At 37.8% G+C, this 15,541-nt stretch overlaps 1 protein-coding gene across 1 annotated transcript in view; it reads right to left on the reverse strand.

Moving 5' to 3' along the window:
* Nucleotides 1-10,653: 10,653 nt before the first annotated feature.
* Nucleotides 10,654-15,541, reverse strand: part of Rbms3 (RNA binding motif single stranded interacting protein 3) — a 743,920-nt gene continuing 739,032 nt past the window's right edge. Inside the window, exon 15 of the mRNA XM_042666502.1 lies at nt 10,654-13,753. Coding sequence (XP_042522436.1) covers nt 13,747-13,753 — 7 coding nt within the window. The 3' untranslated portion in view covers nt 10,654-13,746. The remainder of the gene's footprint in view (nt 13,754-15,541) is intronic.

Genomic DNA, 15,541 nt, shown 5'->3' on the forward strand with positions numbered 1-15,541 from the left:
GTTTCTCATGATCGAGTTACTTTATAATACTCAGAAGCAGGAGAACTCAAAGTTATTACTTGTGAGGGGTCGGGGGGGGGGGGGGGGCTAAGGGAGTTCTTATTCCAAGCTCTGAGTGCCCTCCTGTGAGATCACCAAGTCTTTAATAGGGTTACTTGGGGTGAAGGGATGGGCTTCCTAGAGCTATACTGGCTGCCCATAGGTGAATTGTTTAAACTTAAACTGCTTAGGCAGGAACAGCAGTTAGAGTGATTCAGGAAGCTCAAGGTAGGAGGTCTATTTACAGGAGCAGAACTTGAGGACTAGTGTGTGAGTTTTACAGTGATTCCATTGATTAGAGTGTGTTTACGAAAGTGGAAGGTGGTGATTAATCTCTATGGAGTAGTGGGTACTGTTATGTCAATTGTCATGTTGGGGCATGCCAGGCAGAGCAATACTCTGCAGAAGTTCCATGAAATCACAAAGTAGAAGTTTTAGCAAGGGTTTATTTTAGTATAAATGGGTTAAAAGAGGGAGAGGGAAATATTTCCTGCTCCCCATGCAAGAAATGGGAATTAAAGATGCAAAATGGTTACTTGCTGCCTTTATTCTTTCTGAGCTGTGGGAACAAACATGGCTGTCTAGCAGCCTCCTACCCTTCCACTATGGTCTTAGTTAGGCTAGATGGGTGTTACAGGCTATTCTCAAATATAGAGATGTTATGTGGGCCTACCCTAAACATAGGGACTAGGGGAAAAGCTTTAAGTTTTCCTTTCCTCACGCAGTACTCTCTCCAGCCTTTCACACCTTGTGGCAAAGTTTTTACCACTTCAAAACAAAAGGCAGTTTCAGATTGCTAGCCCCACTTAATTCTCCCAAACCTTGCAAATTAGCATTTAAAAGGAGGGAAGCTTAACTATTTTGTTAGTTGCTGGTTAGTTGCAGCTGGAGTCTGGTGCTTTTTATATTTATTTTCCCTTCTGCTTGATGCCTTTCTCTCTTGTCACCCTAAACACATCTTGGTGTTTTTTTTTGGGGGGGGGGTCCGGTTGTGGGGCCTGAACTCTGGGCCTGGGCGCTGTCCCTCAGCTCTTCAGCTCAAGGCTAGCACTCTACCACTTGAGTCACAGCGCCACTTCCAGCTTTTTTCTTTTTGCTTATGTGGTGCTGAGGAATCGAACCCAGGGCCTCAGGCATGCAAGGCAAGCGCTCTACCACTGAGCCACCTTCCCAGCCCCACATCTCGGTGTTTTAAAGGCCATCAAAATTATTAGTCTTATTTTCACATCTACTCTTCATAGGCTGCTAACAGCCAGTAGGAAGTCAAAGTCAGAGAACACTATTGTAGATGTGAAGTTCTAGAAAGAGTTGCCTTACAGAGCAGGTTGATGTAGTAACTGACAGGGTATGTAGTCTTTCTGTACTCTGATAATACCATGTTTCTTGTTTATACTTGTTTATTCAATTTACAAAAACCATATTGGTCACATGTGAGTGTGTGTGTGTGCATGCTCATGCATGTGCGCATGCCAATACTGGAGCTTGAACTCAGGGGTCCTCTCCCTCTCTCTCACTTAGGTGCTTTTGCTCGTGACTGGTACTCCACTACTGGAGTCACTCCTCCACTTTGGCTTTTTGCTGATTTATTGAAGATATGAGTCTCAGTCTTTTCTGCCTGAGCTGGTTTTAAATCATGATCTTCAGATATCCTCCTGAATAGCTAAGATTGTCAATGTGAGCTACTAGCATGGGCATGATAAGTGCATTTTTGAAATGTGATTATATGACATTAAAAAGTCAAAGTTAAGCTGGGTGCTGGTGGCTCACACCTGTGATCCTAGCAACTCAGGAGGCTGAGATCTGAGGATCACAGTTCAAAGCCACCCTGGTCAGGAAAATCTGTAAGACCCTTATCCCCAATAAAATACTCAATAAAGCTAGACGTGGTGCTGTGGTTCAAGTGGTAGAGCACTAGCCTTGAGCAAAAGAAGCTCAAGGTCAGTGCCCAGGCCCAAATTTCAAGCCCCAGACCAAAAAAAAAAAACAAAGTTAAAGCCAAAAAAACAGAATGAAGCATGAGACTGGAAGAGACAGGGGAAGGATGGTAGCAGGCAATGAACTAAGCTGAATGTATGTATTTTACAACCATTATTTCAGATCTTCAAAAGGCCAGAATTCATTTTCAGATTTCTAGGAGCAGTTATCTAACTCAGAAATATTTTCCCATGCAACCTGCTTACTAGCAGAGTTATTTTTATCCTGTACATCTCTTGAGATAAATGCACCTTCTTAACTTGAGGTCTGCAGTTGCTTATATCTTTAGTTCTTCCATCCTGTTTGCAGACGATGATGATGATATAGTAGCCTTCTTGAGTTGCTAACACCTGCTCCTCCATCAGTGCTCATCTTTTCACTGTCACACCTTAAATCAGATATAAATCGACCCATGAGAAAATAGAGAAGCTACATTTTGAGGGGTTGAATTTTGGAGTCTTCATTGGAGTGTTAGTGTTCTGCAGGCAGCCAATTGTTATAAAGGTCTGCAGCCCTAAACAGAGCTTGCACCAAGCCTTTAAAGACAGCAGACACTTGTTGGGTGGAGACCAACCCTCAGTACAGCATTATACACAAGCACAGGGTAATGAGCAGGGCTTTTCTGGGGATAAACAACACAATGTATCTACATATTCAAAGATGGGCCCTCCTGGCCCCACCCATTGAGCCAAGCATCTGTAATTCAAAGGATGGCTCCTCTTATCTCTAGGCCCTGGAGCTCCTTGGAGGTAGATCTCCTCCTTCATCCTGCTAGGTGTCAGAATGACTGTGTAAACAACAACTCCCAGCACCTGGCCAGGTGCGTGGATGGCTGTGACTCAGTTTCCTTACTTCACCATCACGTACTACCTGGGAAGTCCCAAGAAGATCTAGGGGTATGTTGATGATTGGGATGATAGACAGGATGAACACCAATTTGAAGGTGAATTTTGTTCAACTAGCAGTTAGGTTTCAGTGTCTTTCTCCTGTGATCTAGACACTGATGATTTCATGCCTGCTATTTGTGTAGTTCAAGATCTGGGCTACATATATCCAAGAAGCTTAGTGTTCTGCTGACGCGCTTGCTGTTTTTTCCCTTTTCCTCTTCTTGCTATCCACCTGACTTTAACTCTCAGGAGTCAATCTTCATAAGATCATCTTGTGCTTTAGAGGGGAACTTCAGAACGGAAAAGTTAAAATTATGCATAGCATCTTATTGTCTTTATAATTCTTAGATAGTTTTTATCATAATTGTCTATTTTGCCATTATAACTACTCTGATAAATTAACAAAATACAACTTGAGAAACAAAGTGCAGTTCAAAGAGCAAAGAAAACATTTGACAGATAGTATGCTTAGTCAGAATACAATATCACTCCACTGTTTACCCAGTCTTTTCCTCAATATTTTGTGGTCTAACTTTAAGAATAAAAAATTGTAATAGTAAATGTCAGGTATTAGAAGTTACTCTGGGCAAATAATATATCCCTTCAAATCGCATCAGTGGATCCACTCTTAGGAGAAAAGTCTGATTTTTGTGACTAGTTTATTTTAAATTTGGATTCTGTTTGCACAGGGAAGCTTAACCAAATCATTTACTCTAATCATCCATCAAATTGAAAATGTGGCTAAGATTTTATCTTGTATGATTACAAGCAGATCATTGATCATATAAAAAGACTTGCTACTAAAGTTACAGACAACCAGGAATGACAGCTTCCACGAATTTTGCTTTCCAGTTGAATGTTGCATGATTTGGGAGTAAATATAATCCACTCTGCTAAGAAGATGAACTAGGAAATAGCAGAGAGAAGTCTAGAAGACTCTCCATGTGTGTCCATGAGAGAAGTCTGTTTTCAGGCCAGGCAGTTATTTTATCTACTTTTCATTAAACCATAGGAATGCCAAGCACAACAACCAAAAAATTCCCTGATCTAATTTCCTGCTAAAATGTTGTCCAAAATAAGTATTACTAGAATATGGCATCTGTCTACTCTAAAGATTAAAATATTTATGAAGGGATTATATGGTAAACACTGTTAAAAGAATGACTGTACCAATGAAAATGTTTCCTTGGTATATGTCTGATCCATCCAGAACAAATCAATGACAAGCTGAAGAAAATTTTGAAGCAGTAAGTTATAACTCAGATGGAAAGTCTGAATTGTGTTGGACTTCTATGATCAAAGTTATTAGTATGAATGTCAGGTGCCCCTATTTTCTAGGAGCTACAGATCAGTTCTAGTGAAGTGAACTTTTGGGGGGAAAAAGTGTTATAGATGAAAAGAAAGATAGTAACTCAAAAAAAAAATTGCCTGCCTTGTTCTGTCCATTTCCAAAGAAAATATTTGAAGACACATTTTGAAAATTTGAAACATGTTATTTTGTTTGTTTGTTTTTTTTTTTGCTGGTCCTGGGCTTGAACTCAGGGCCTGGGCACTGTCCCTGAGACTCTTTGTGCTCAAGACTAGAGCTCTACTCCTTGAGCCAGAGTACCACTTCTGGCCTTTTTTTTTTTTTCTTTTTGAGTAGTTTATTGGAGATGAGAATGATACAGACTTCCCTGATCTGTTTGGCTTTGAACCACAATCTTTGAATCTCAGCCTACTGAATAACTAGGATTGCAGATGTGAGACACCAGCACCCAGGTTGTTTGGTTTTCTTAAAGCATGCTCTGGTCCTCCCAGTATAGATTCTCCAGTAGATTTCCCAACTCCCTAATCCATACTGGAAAATGGAGTGCCCACCTCAGGGCACTCTTGTGAAGACCATGAGAACTCAAGCAGGTGGAGCACCTGGCACTGAGTGAGGATCAGTGGTAGAGTAAAACACAACTGTTCTTACAGAGCCCAGAGCCTCTCACATTGTTGAAATTCTTCTTTCTTCTTCTTCTTCTTCTTCTTCTTCATCTTCTTCTTCTTCTTCTTCTTCTTCTTCTTCTTCTTCTTCTTCTTCTTCTTCTTCTTCTTCTTCTTCTTCTTCTTCTTCTTCTTCTTCTTCTTCTTCTTCTTCTTCTTCTTCTTCTTCTTCTTCTTCTTCTTCTTCTTCTTCTTCTTCTTCTTCTTCTTCTTCTCCTCCTCTTTCTTCTTCTTCTTCTCCTCCTCCTCCTCCTCCTCCTCCTCCTCCTCCTCCTCCTCCTCTTCCTCCTCCTCCTCCTCTTTCTGCTTCTTTTCTTTTTCCTCTGTTTATTTTTGTTGTTGTTTGTTTGTTTAAATCAAATTGCCACCAATAGCTATTTTGTAACTTCCTAAGGGTTGGAGAAAATTCCTGGAACAGAGCCTATTCCCTTGTTCTCTCTGAGGATTTAAATGCAAGATAGCTTAGATTTTATTTTTATTTTATTTTTATTATTAATTAATTAATTTATTTATTGTTGGTCATGGGACTTGAACTCTAGGCCTGGGCACTGTCCCTGTGCTCTTCAGTTCAAGGCAAGCACTCTACTGCTTGACTCATAGCACCACCTCCAGTTTTCTGGTGGTTAATTGGAGATAAGAGTCTCATGGGCTTTCCTGCTCAGGCTGGCTTTGAACCGAGATCCTCAGATCTCAGCCACCTGAGTAGCTAGGATTACAGGTGTGAGCCACCAGCACCTGGCTTTTAAAAAAAAATTCTTATTTGACTTTTATTATTGTAGAACATCTAAAAGAAGCACTTTATGATTAAATTTGATCTATTGTATTTCCCTTTATCTTCTTTGAAAATAGTTTTTAGTATATGCATAGTGTTATTATTTTCTTACACTAGTAAGAAACAAAATAAACATAAAGTATCATTCTAAACAAACTTAATGAAAGATGAGAGCTAAAGCTCAAATGTTTGTGTCCTTTCAAAATTCATATTGAATCCTAATTCTATATTAAATCTTGATGCTGTTAGTTACAATAATAGAGAGGTGAGGAATTTGTGAGCAGATTAAGGCATTAGGGCTAAGCCTCATGAATGGGATTATTAAATCAAGTGAGTAGTGGTTCCTCTTCAAGACAAGTCATTTAATTTGGAGTGGGAAATTGTCATTCTCTTGCATGCATAGTGACTTGCTGATGTGACTAGGTTCATTCATTCATTGGAAAGCCCATAGATAAACAGGATGGATTAGAAGGGGCAGGGCCTAAGAATGGACTGCAATATAATGAGAAAAATGAGTAGAAACTGTGTAGGTGCTAGGAAGCAAAGCACATAAGCATTCTTACCTCAGAATGAAGTAGGGTAGACATAGCCAAGTCTTCTAAAATTCAACCATCTCCAACAGGTGCATGAATTTGAAATACCTAATGGAAAGTAACATGACTTAGAGAGAAAGAATTTGAACCCCATATTTCTCGGACCAATGGGGAATTTGGGAGAAGGCTCCTCAAACGCCATTACAGTTTCACTTTTATGGCACTTCTCGTCTCCAAATCCATCCTTTGAGATTGGGTGGGTGACTGTATTTCTCACAAGATCAGAGCTAAGGAAAGGAGCTTGTGTGCCACTTTCATCATGGAGGACATGATCGACGCCTGACTCTGAACTTCCCAGACTTCATTATTTATAAATCATCTGCTCCAAAACGTTTTATGATAACAGCAGACTAAATGTGTTTTGTTTATCCAATTTGATTTCCTGTGTTTAACATTTTGAGTAAGACAGAATGTTTCTTGGACCTTGAATGGGAACTGCAAGCTTGTTTAATTTTGAACCAGAGACATAGAGTTGTGTTTGTCTACTACAGTTGTTCCATAACTTGAGGAATGAACACTGTTTTGGTAATCTTTGTAGGAAAACAAACCACAGAGGTAAAGGAAAATTTCCTTGTAGTTACATATAACACTGACCTTCACACAAGCTGTATTAAATAAATGGCTGATACTAGTTAAGCATGCCTGGAGATAAGAATGGGGTAGTCACTGAACCCCATAGGATAAATAGACGAATTGGGAGCACTGAGAAGACCTGAAGAGATCACTTTGCTCCCTTTTCTGGATTTACACCATGGCTTGATCAGGGCCCCTCCATCTTCTGTCACATTGTTTCTGGAGAAAATTCTTTAAGGAATTCTAGAAAAATTCTGGATTAAATAAAACACACAGCTTAGTTCTACCTTTACCCTCTCACAACTTTCCTAAGGACCCAGATGAGTTCAGATAAATACAACAGTCTACTTAATTGGTTTTATTTCCATTTTTTATTGAAAGCTTCATCAAAGAAAAACAGAAATTTAAACCTAACATCCACTGATCTACAGAAAGCCCAAGGAATAGGGGAAATGGCATCTGACTGTGAAGATGGGAAAAAACAAAAAAAAACAAAACAAAAACCCAAGAAAACACCATAGAATTACAGAACTTTCCATGACAGTCAAAGACAGTGGTACAAAAATGCTCTTAAATGATGTTTCCAAATTCCATGAAGTTGAATATGGCCTGAAAAAAGAATTAAAGAAGCTGTGTCCACTAGTTTTAGAGATAATATCTCATAATAAGCACTTTCACTTGGATTTTTCAGATTAAGATTCCAATTTTCTTTTTCTTTCTTTCTTTTTTTTAAATTAATGGAAGCATTGATTTTCAGAATGGAGAAAAATTCAAATACCAAATATCTCCTTAAAATAATTTTACAGTTCCCAAAAGGTACAGAACAACAAATTCTTTTTGTATAATAGGAAATAACACATTTTGGGGAGGAAGACAGAGCATCTTTCTTCATAATCTAAGACCAGAAGGTTTAAAGTCCAAAGTGTAATGGTAATGTTACACTCTGAACTTATTTAAATTGTGTTCCTAAAGATATCCGTTGGAATGTCAAAGTCATTCAGCCTTAATACAGTAATGTAAAGTCAGAAAAAGAAAAAAGAAAAAGCAACATGCATTTGTTTTTGGGAAAAGACTTAAAAAGTAGGATAAGAGTGAAAATTTAACCAAGAGCTAATGTTATATTCTCCTAACGGTAATTGTGGCATTCTTTTATCCTGGTTTAAGTTTCAGTAGAGTGAATGAAACAGAAATTGCTTTCTTTTGAAGGTAGCCAAGTTTTTGCTATCATTTTTTTTCTTTTACAACCAGCAAGAATACAGTCAACTCTCAATTGTTTGTGGTGGATGGGAAAAGGAGCTTATAAGTTATCAAAATTCAATATGTACAAGATATGGAATATTAATTTTATTAATGGTTTAAAATCAATTGTGAAGAAGGAATCCATCTGACTAATTTGAATTATATACTTCCATTCTCTTTCTATCACTTCTTGAGTGAAACACTAATGGAAAGAAACATAGTCTGAGGCCTAGTCATTTAAAGGAAAAGACCAGGCACATCCACAAAGGAGTCAAGTAGCCCTTCAAACATTGAGCGTGATTACATTTCTGCAAAAGCTGGACATTAGAATGATGTGAAGAAAGCATGATCTTGTGTCCTTGGGGTTGGTTCTTCCTTCAGACTCTGAATTCCAGCCCCTTAGCTTCAGCCTCCCAGCTTGCTGAGTGGGAAACCTTTATTTATTTATTTATTTTGCATACATGACTTTCCCACTCAGAAATACACAATAGTGAATAATAAGGAACCTTCCCTCTCTCTTTTTGTAATACTGAACATCTATCTCTATGTTTGGGTATAAAAACCAAACAAACCAATAAACTGGGGTGAGCTCCACTTCCTGAATCATAAAAGGTCTTTGGGGATTTAATAGTTTTTGTACTTTCCTGAACTCATGTAATCTATAAAAACCAGCTAAGGACCCAAGAGCATTTGGATTAAGGGAACAATTTTGTTCTTAGGACCAATCAACCTATTCCATATGTTAAAAATAAGTCAAACTGTCTTCCAATGTCAGGATGGATGTCCTTCGTAAAACAAACTGATTCATCAATGAAATCTCACAGGAAGGGTATAATGCACAAAATCCACAGCCTGTTTAAGTCTCATCAATCCTTTCCATCCAGGTGAGAGACTGTCCCCAAGAACTCATTATTTGCAAACATACAGTCATAGAAACCCAAAAAGCAAAATTGTATCCTTACTCTCATTGTGTCCAAAATAAAGCAGATCAAGCTTTCTGACAGGTTTGTACTGTATTATAAAAGATGAGTCCTCAACTGTGCTGAATATCATTATAAATGGATATAAATATTACTCCTTCACTTGATTTGAAACCGTATAAAATATTTATCAGTAAAACCACTTAAGAATTTCTCTCTGCTTATCAGCTCATCTGCAGCCATTCATAAAACTAAATTAGGAATGAGACTGAAAGTGTTTTGAGTTGACTGACATCATAATTTCCTTAGCCAAGCCCCCTGAAAGTTTCTTCAATCATGAAGAAGACTGAGAGTCCATTTAGCTTAAATTTCACTTTTCATTTACAAGATTTTAGTCCAGTGTAAAAGCACATGATGATACATAATAGGCATCCCAAATATGATAATAATAATTGTTGTTATTCTTAGGAGAAAGGAAAAACAAACTATGGTTTTATTCCTATATCAACTGAAAGTGATTTTAAAGCAGTTTTGCAATGGGGTCAGTGATGTATTCTGCAAGTAGTGAGACAGTGCACACCACCTGCTCCATCCAGCCCTCCTGGGCTCAGTTTTCCATCCCAAATAGAGACCAGCTAACAGAGTGGTGTTTTCCATTCTTTTCTGGGGCCTTCAAATGTAGCAAATCTGCTCAAGTCACAAGAAGAATTAACTGAAGTGAAACATGGAGACAATATGTTGAGCTGTTGAATTTTACCAAGTGAACAAACTAAGCTCAGCCAAATTGGAATCAGGTAGATTTTCTTGAGACTATTAGGAGACTGGCTCTATTCAAGGCATGTCAGTGTGCCTGGGCAGACTCTTTCAAGCCTGTTGGCATTATGTTTATTCTTAGAAGCCCTGGCCTTGTATCTGGAGCTCCCAGATTACTTGATACTACCTTTATAATTATGCAAATATGTTTATTCTTGTACTGATCAAGTAACAAAGGATGGAGGAGATAATGTTTATCTCACTGGCTTTGTGGCTTTAGTTTGTTTCCTAATGTGTCAACTAAGACTTGGCAATATCAGTCAAAAAGAAAAACTGAAATAGTCTAAATAAATACCTGAAAATCTGATGAATCAAAAATCAGCTTGACTGAAAAAATGGACTATAGTTCTAAATAGGATTAAAACCATTTTAATATATATCATTGACTTCCATAGATTAGGGTTCTGATGTTTCTTTGTGTGGGACACATACTTTCGTTTGTTTTACTTTTCATATACTGTAATTCAGTTAACCTTTTGATACTTTTATTATTTATCCATGTACTCTTGAAAACAATTCTTAGAATATGAAGACAAAAAAAAGGGGAAAATTTGAACCTGTGCCTTTTTTCTTCTTTTTGGCTTGAAATACTTTATAAGATGGCATGATTTTAAAAAGCTAGCAGCCGGGCGCTGGTGGCTCACGCCTGTAATCCTAGCTAATCAGGAGGCTGAGATCTGAGGATCGCGGTTCAAAGCCAGCCCGGACTGGAGAGACCATGAGACTCCTATCTCCAATAAACCACCAGAAAACCGGAAGTGGCGCTGTAGCTCAAGTGGTAGAGCGCTCGCCTTGAGCTGAAGAGCTGAGGGACAGCACCCAGGCCCAGAGTTCAAGTCCCACGACCGACCAAAAAAAAAAAAAAATTAAAAAGCTAGCAAAACAAATACAAAACACACATGAACACATAAAATAACAGGAGTAATTTCCTTTTGCCTGAAGTGGCCTAAAAAATTGAGATTACTGAAATTTCATAGTTGAAAAAAAATGTTTCTGACTGTATAAATCAATCAGCAGTTTGGAGTAGAAACAGGAAGTCACCTAGGCACATTCGTCAGCCACATGGTAGCTACCTCTGAGCCTCATGGTTGATTATGTAAATGAGACTTTATTTGAATCACATTAATGTATGCATTTGGTAATTTTTTTTTTTTTACAGAAACAAGAAAGCATGTTGGTTTCATAGCCTAATGAATTATGCCCAGGATAACCCTTATTTATACAAAGAATTCTGAGAGTGAAAAGGAGACACAGAAATGACAGCTCCAACAGATGGTTTCTTCTGTCCCCTCTAACATGTGGACCAACTTTTCAAAGTGAAAACTTAAGCACCATCCTTGTAATTCATGGAAAGCTGGAAGAGGCAACAGAAGAATGGATAAATCTGAGATGCTCTCAATGGTATCTAAAACTGTGAGCCTGGCTGTAACCAGCTGGATTTCCCTGTAGCACGAGACATTTTCTTGGATACTTTTACCACTAGCTGGATGACAAACATGGATTCAGTCTCTAGGTCTGAGCTTTCAACTGATAAGATTGCAAATAAGAGAACCACGGTCTATTTAAATATTGGCAATGTCATAGGAGGCAAAGTCCTTACTCATGTTGACCAAATGGGACTGTAATTTACCTTTTAATTCTTTAGTGTGTAAAACTACCCTGTTTTCTTTAACAATGCATTCAGTTCAGTGCATTCCCCTCTTTCGTCAGGACTAAGTTTTTGTTTTTTGTTCTTCTTATACAGACAATTATAAAGAATTTCACATACCGGATTTAGATGTTTCCTTTAGAAAGCAATTCTAGAGGATAGTTCAATTAGAAAAATTTTGTTCCATTGTTTTTAATTACAGGTGCATCTATTTATGTTGAACATGAATTGGATGAAAAAAATGTAAAGCTTTTTTAAAGGTAAGTCAATTAAATTAATTTTAGACAAAATTTTGCATCCTTCTAAATGCAAATATTTCCTTTGGTTTTAATCATTAATGAACCCTAATTCTTTTGGTTCTTGTTGATAGTAATCACACATTTCTTGATTGTCACCTAGCATTTTAAAAGCTTTCCTATGTTCCATTTATAGAATCTTCCAGCTCAGTTGTTCTATACGCCTCAGACAATTAAATGAAAGGTCTAGGTTTTCAATCTTTTGGGAATAACTAGATATGAAAATATCATGCCAAGAGTCAGGAAGATGATAGCTGTCTCCAGCTGCAGAATCAAGGAGGCAATTAGTGGTGGATGATGATAATTACTGAGTCCAGGAAACAAAACCCAAGGTGTTGAATTCAGAAGGAAGACCTGTTACCAATTCAGTGACACCTTCTCAGGAGATCACTTTCCATTTCCCATAGAACCACTAAGCTTTCCTCACAACTACCCTTCAGTGACCTTTAAGACTGTGTTCAGTTTGAAAGGCCTATCATGAAAATTCAACCTGTTGAATAAGTGTCTTCGATTATTGGTGGTCATCCACACAGGTTCCAATAGTAAAGGGAGCTGGCACCAAGCCATAGAACCACCTGGTTCTATACAGTGACATCCAGACTCTTCCTGCTGGAACTGCTGAGCTGTGGTTGATGGAAGGTTCTACTACTGACAAATAGACATTTAAAAAAAAAACCAAAACAAAAAAGGATTTTCTTTTGGAATATGTACAATACCAGTGGAAGGTAGTTTAAACAAAGTAAGAATTCAACCAGCCATGTTGGTAAAATAATTTTTTTAACAAAAGGAAAAGAGAGAAGAAAAACAATCTCTATCTTCGGGACTGAATTGGCATCACTCCGTCTTTGGTATAAAATAGGCCATCCATAGGCTGAATTTGTTCACAACTAGGAAAGACTACAGAAATTGCCAACAATTTCTCTATCTATTGCTTTTTTTTGTTTTTTGTTTTTTTGTTTTTTTGCACTTGTTGACCATAAGCTCCTATCTACTTAATTTTTTTAATGCTCTTAAGCTAAGTTTTGCAATGTGACAAGCAAAGCTGACTAAAAACTTTGTAAAGCTCATAAAAAAGACTGCAGATAAAAAGCACTAATGCTTTTGCTAGCAATCACGCTTTGTAAATAAAAAAATCTGCATTCTGCCCCCCAAACACGCATTATTTCTAATGCAGTTGTTTTAAACCAACATGAATAACTTTACCGTAAGACATTTAGCCTTCTAAATGTGTGTCAACACTTAGACAAAGTTCATGAGAAGTCCCAGTATTTCCTAATTCTTGAAGTTGACATGGTTTCTTTTTATCCACAAATTTTCTTCAAATGAAGAAAAACATTTTCTTTCAAACTGTACAGTTATTTTTTTTTTCACTCTAAAAACTCATAGTCTTAAAGTTCTGTACCAATTAAAGCTGGTACAGTAATTCAACTATTTCTTGATTTTTTTTTTAACAAGACGTTGACAGCTTGCCTGGAGAGCCTCTGACGTCCTTAAAATTAAGGCAATTAAGATTCAAGATAAACCTTACCTAAATACTTCTAAGAAAAGACAAACATAAAAATGAACCAACTCAGTAAGTTTAAACAGAAGGGGAAAAGAGAGAAAGAATAGCTTTATGTCTGAGGAAGACAATTTGTTTTCATTTCTGTGTGTCCACCTCTTGATTTCAGGTCCTCTATTTAAAAAAAAGAAAAATTTATCTACACCTTCAGGTAACTTCTGAATTCAAATGTTCTTCCAGGTAAAACATCCACATTCAATGTTTTTGTTTTTCCCCCTCTTCTGAGAACATTTTTTTAATTAAAAAAAGAAAGGACGGCAAAAAAAATAGCTGTCAGACCACATGAAGGAACCATTTACATAGCACAGAAAAACTTTGTTTTCATTGAGTAAAGTATAAAATTAAAAAAAAAGAAAAAGCCTTCCATTGATGCCAGTGCAAACTGGAAGCCAATTAACTTCTTAGTCAATGAAGTTTCTTCATTCAAGGCAGTTTCAGATGGACATTCTTCAGTTCTCTTTTATGGTCTGTAAAGATAATTGAATGAGAGTAATTATTATCTTGAAGCAGCTTCAAAAACTGTCACCTGTGCTTTTTCACCAGCTTTTAAAATACCAACCTCAGCCAAGTATACTGGCTCACATCTGTAATTCCAGCTACTTGAGAGGCAGCTCTAGGAAGAGTGTGGTTTTGAGGCAAAAAGTCAACGGGACCTTATCTTAAACACAAGTTGGGCTAGGTGACTAACAGTTGTGATCACTAACTGGGAGACAGAAGTAGGAGAATCCCAGTCAGAAGCTAGTTGTGGGCAAAATGTGAAACCCTATCTGACACATAAAGCAAAAATGGGCTGGAACATAGCTCAAGTGGTAGAGTACTTCCCTAGCAAGTGGCACTAAGTTCAAATCCCAGTACTGTCAAATAAAATAGATACCTTGCTCTTTCACTGTAATATGGCAATGAAAGAAATTATAGGGGTATATTTAGTCTTTGAAATTACCAAATACTGCAATTTTGCCCCAATACAAATTCAAACCAGAGAGTTTTCTTATGTTCAATATCAAAGTGAACAGATCAAAAAAAGTTGTTTGATTCTATTGCAAATAAATATAAAATACACATGAAATGCACCCAGAGAGACACCACTCCTGTGTGGTTCTGTTTTTGTGTCTCTGCAGTATTTGTGTTTTGGAGCTTGATCTCTTCAGTGTAGAGATGATGGAATCAGTGACAGGTATCACAGGACTGCCTTTAGAAGGGACTATGGCAGTTCTTTTGGTGTCAGTTGGAAGTTGTTATTAACAAGTGGACCCATGCTAACTCTGTGCTTCCTGTCTGGTCACAGGATTCTTCTAGCACTTTCCTCTCAGTAGGATACCATCTGCTGAAGGGACCTTTACCAGAGGCCAAACCCATAGGACTATGTAATTTTGGACATTCAGCTAAATAAATCTCCCTCCCTCCCTCCCTCTCTCCCTTGCTTTATCCCTTCCTTCTCTCCCTCCCCCCTCTCTCTTTCTCTCACATAAGTAAATCTCTTTTCTTTTACATTAGTCAGAGTCAATTATTTTGTTGTAGAAACAGGAAACAAACAGTCTATGTGAGCATAAAACCTAGTTTTTAATGTCTAGATTATGTTACAACTGTCCCACAGATTCTATAAGTAATTATATAACTTAAGCCTAGCTATCATGGGATCATGAGATTCATCATTAACTAGCTCAGAATACTCGTGATTCTCTACTCTGTATTTAGATGACTGGAATATATATCATCTTCTTGTATTTCACAAATGTATACACATAAGCCTTATGGGCCCAGAAAAAAAAGTCAAATAGCTTTTCCTTGCTGTTGCGCTATCAAGATTACATGCCAGTAATCCTAACTACCCAAGAGGCTGGGATATGGAAGATTAGAGGCCAGTCAAGATAGATAAGTTTTCTAGATTCGATCTCCAAAATAACCAGCAAAAACAGTGCTGGACTTTACAACTTTGGCTGGGGGAAGGGGGACATGGGAAGGGATAGGAAGGGGAAACAAAGGAGGAGGCAACAATGCTTGATAAGAAATGTACTCATTATCTTGCCCATGTAATTGTAACCCCTCTCTGTACAATATTTTCACAAAAAAATCAAAACAAACAAACAAACAAACAGTGCTGGAAGCCAGGTCCCAGTGGCTCACACCTAGAATCCTAGCTGGTCAGGATGCTGAAATCTGAGGATCCTGCTTCGAAGCCAGCCAAGGCAGGAAAATCCAAGAGACTCTTTTTTTTTTTTTTTTTGGTCCGGTCGTGGGGCCTGAACTCTGGGCCT

The sequence above is a fragment of the Dipodomys spectabilis genome, unplaced genomic scaffold (genome assembly GCF_019054845.1).
Source record: "Dipodomys spectabilis isolate Male_0828 unplaced genomic scaffold, ASM1905484v1 ptg000365l, whole genome shotgun sequence".
In the NCBI taxonomy this organism is placed as follows: Eukaryota; Metazoa; Chordata; class Mammalia; order Rodentia; family Heteromyidae; genus Dipodomys; species Dipodomys spectabilis.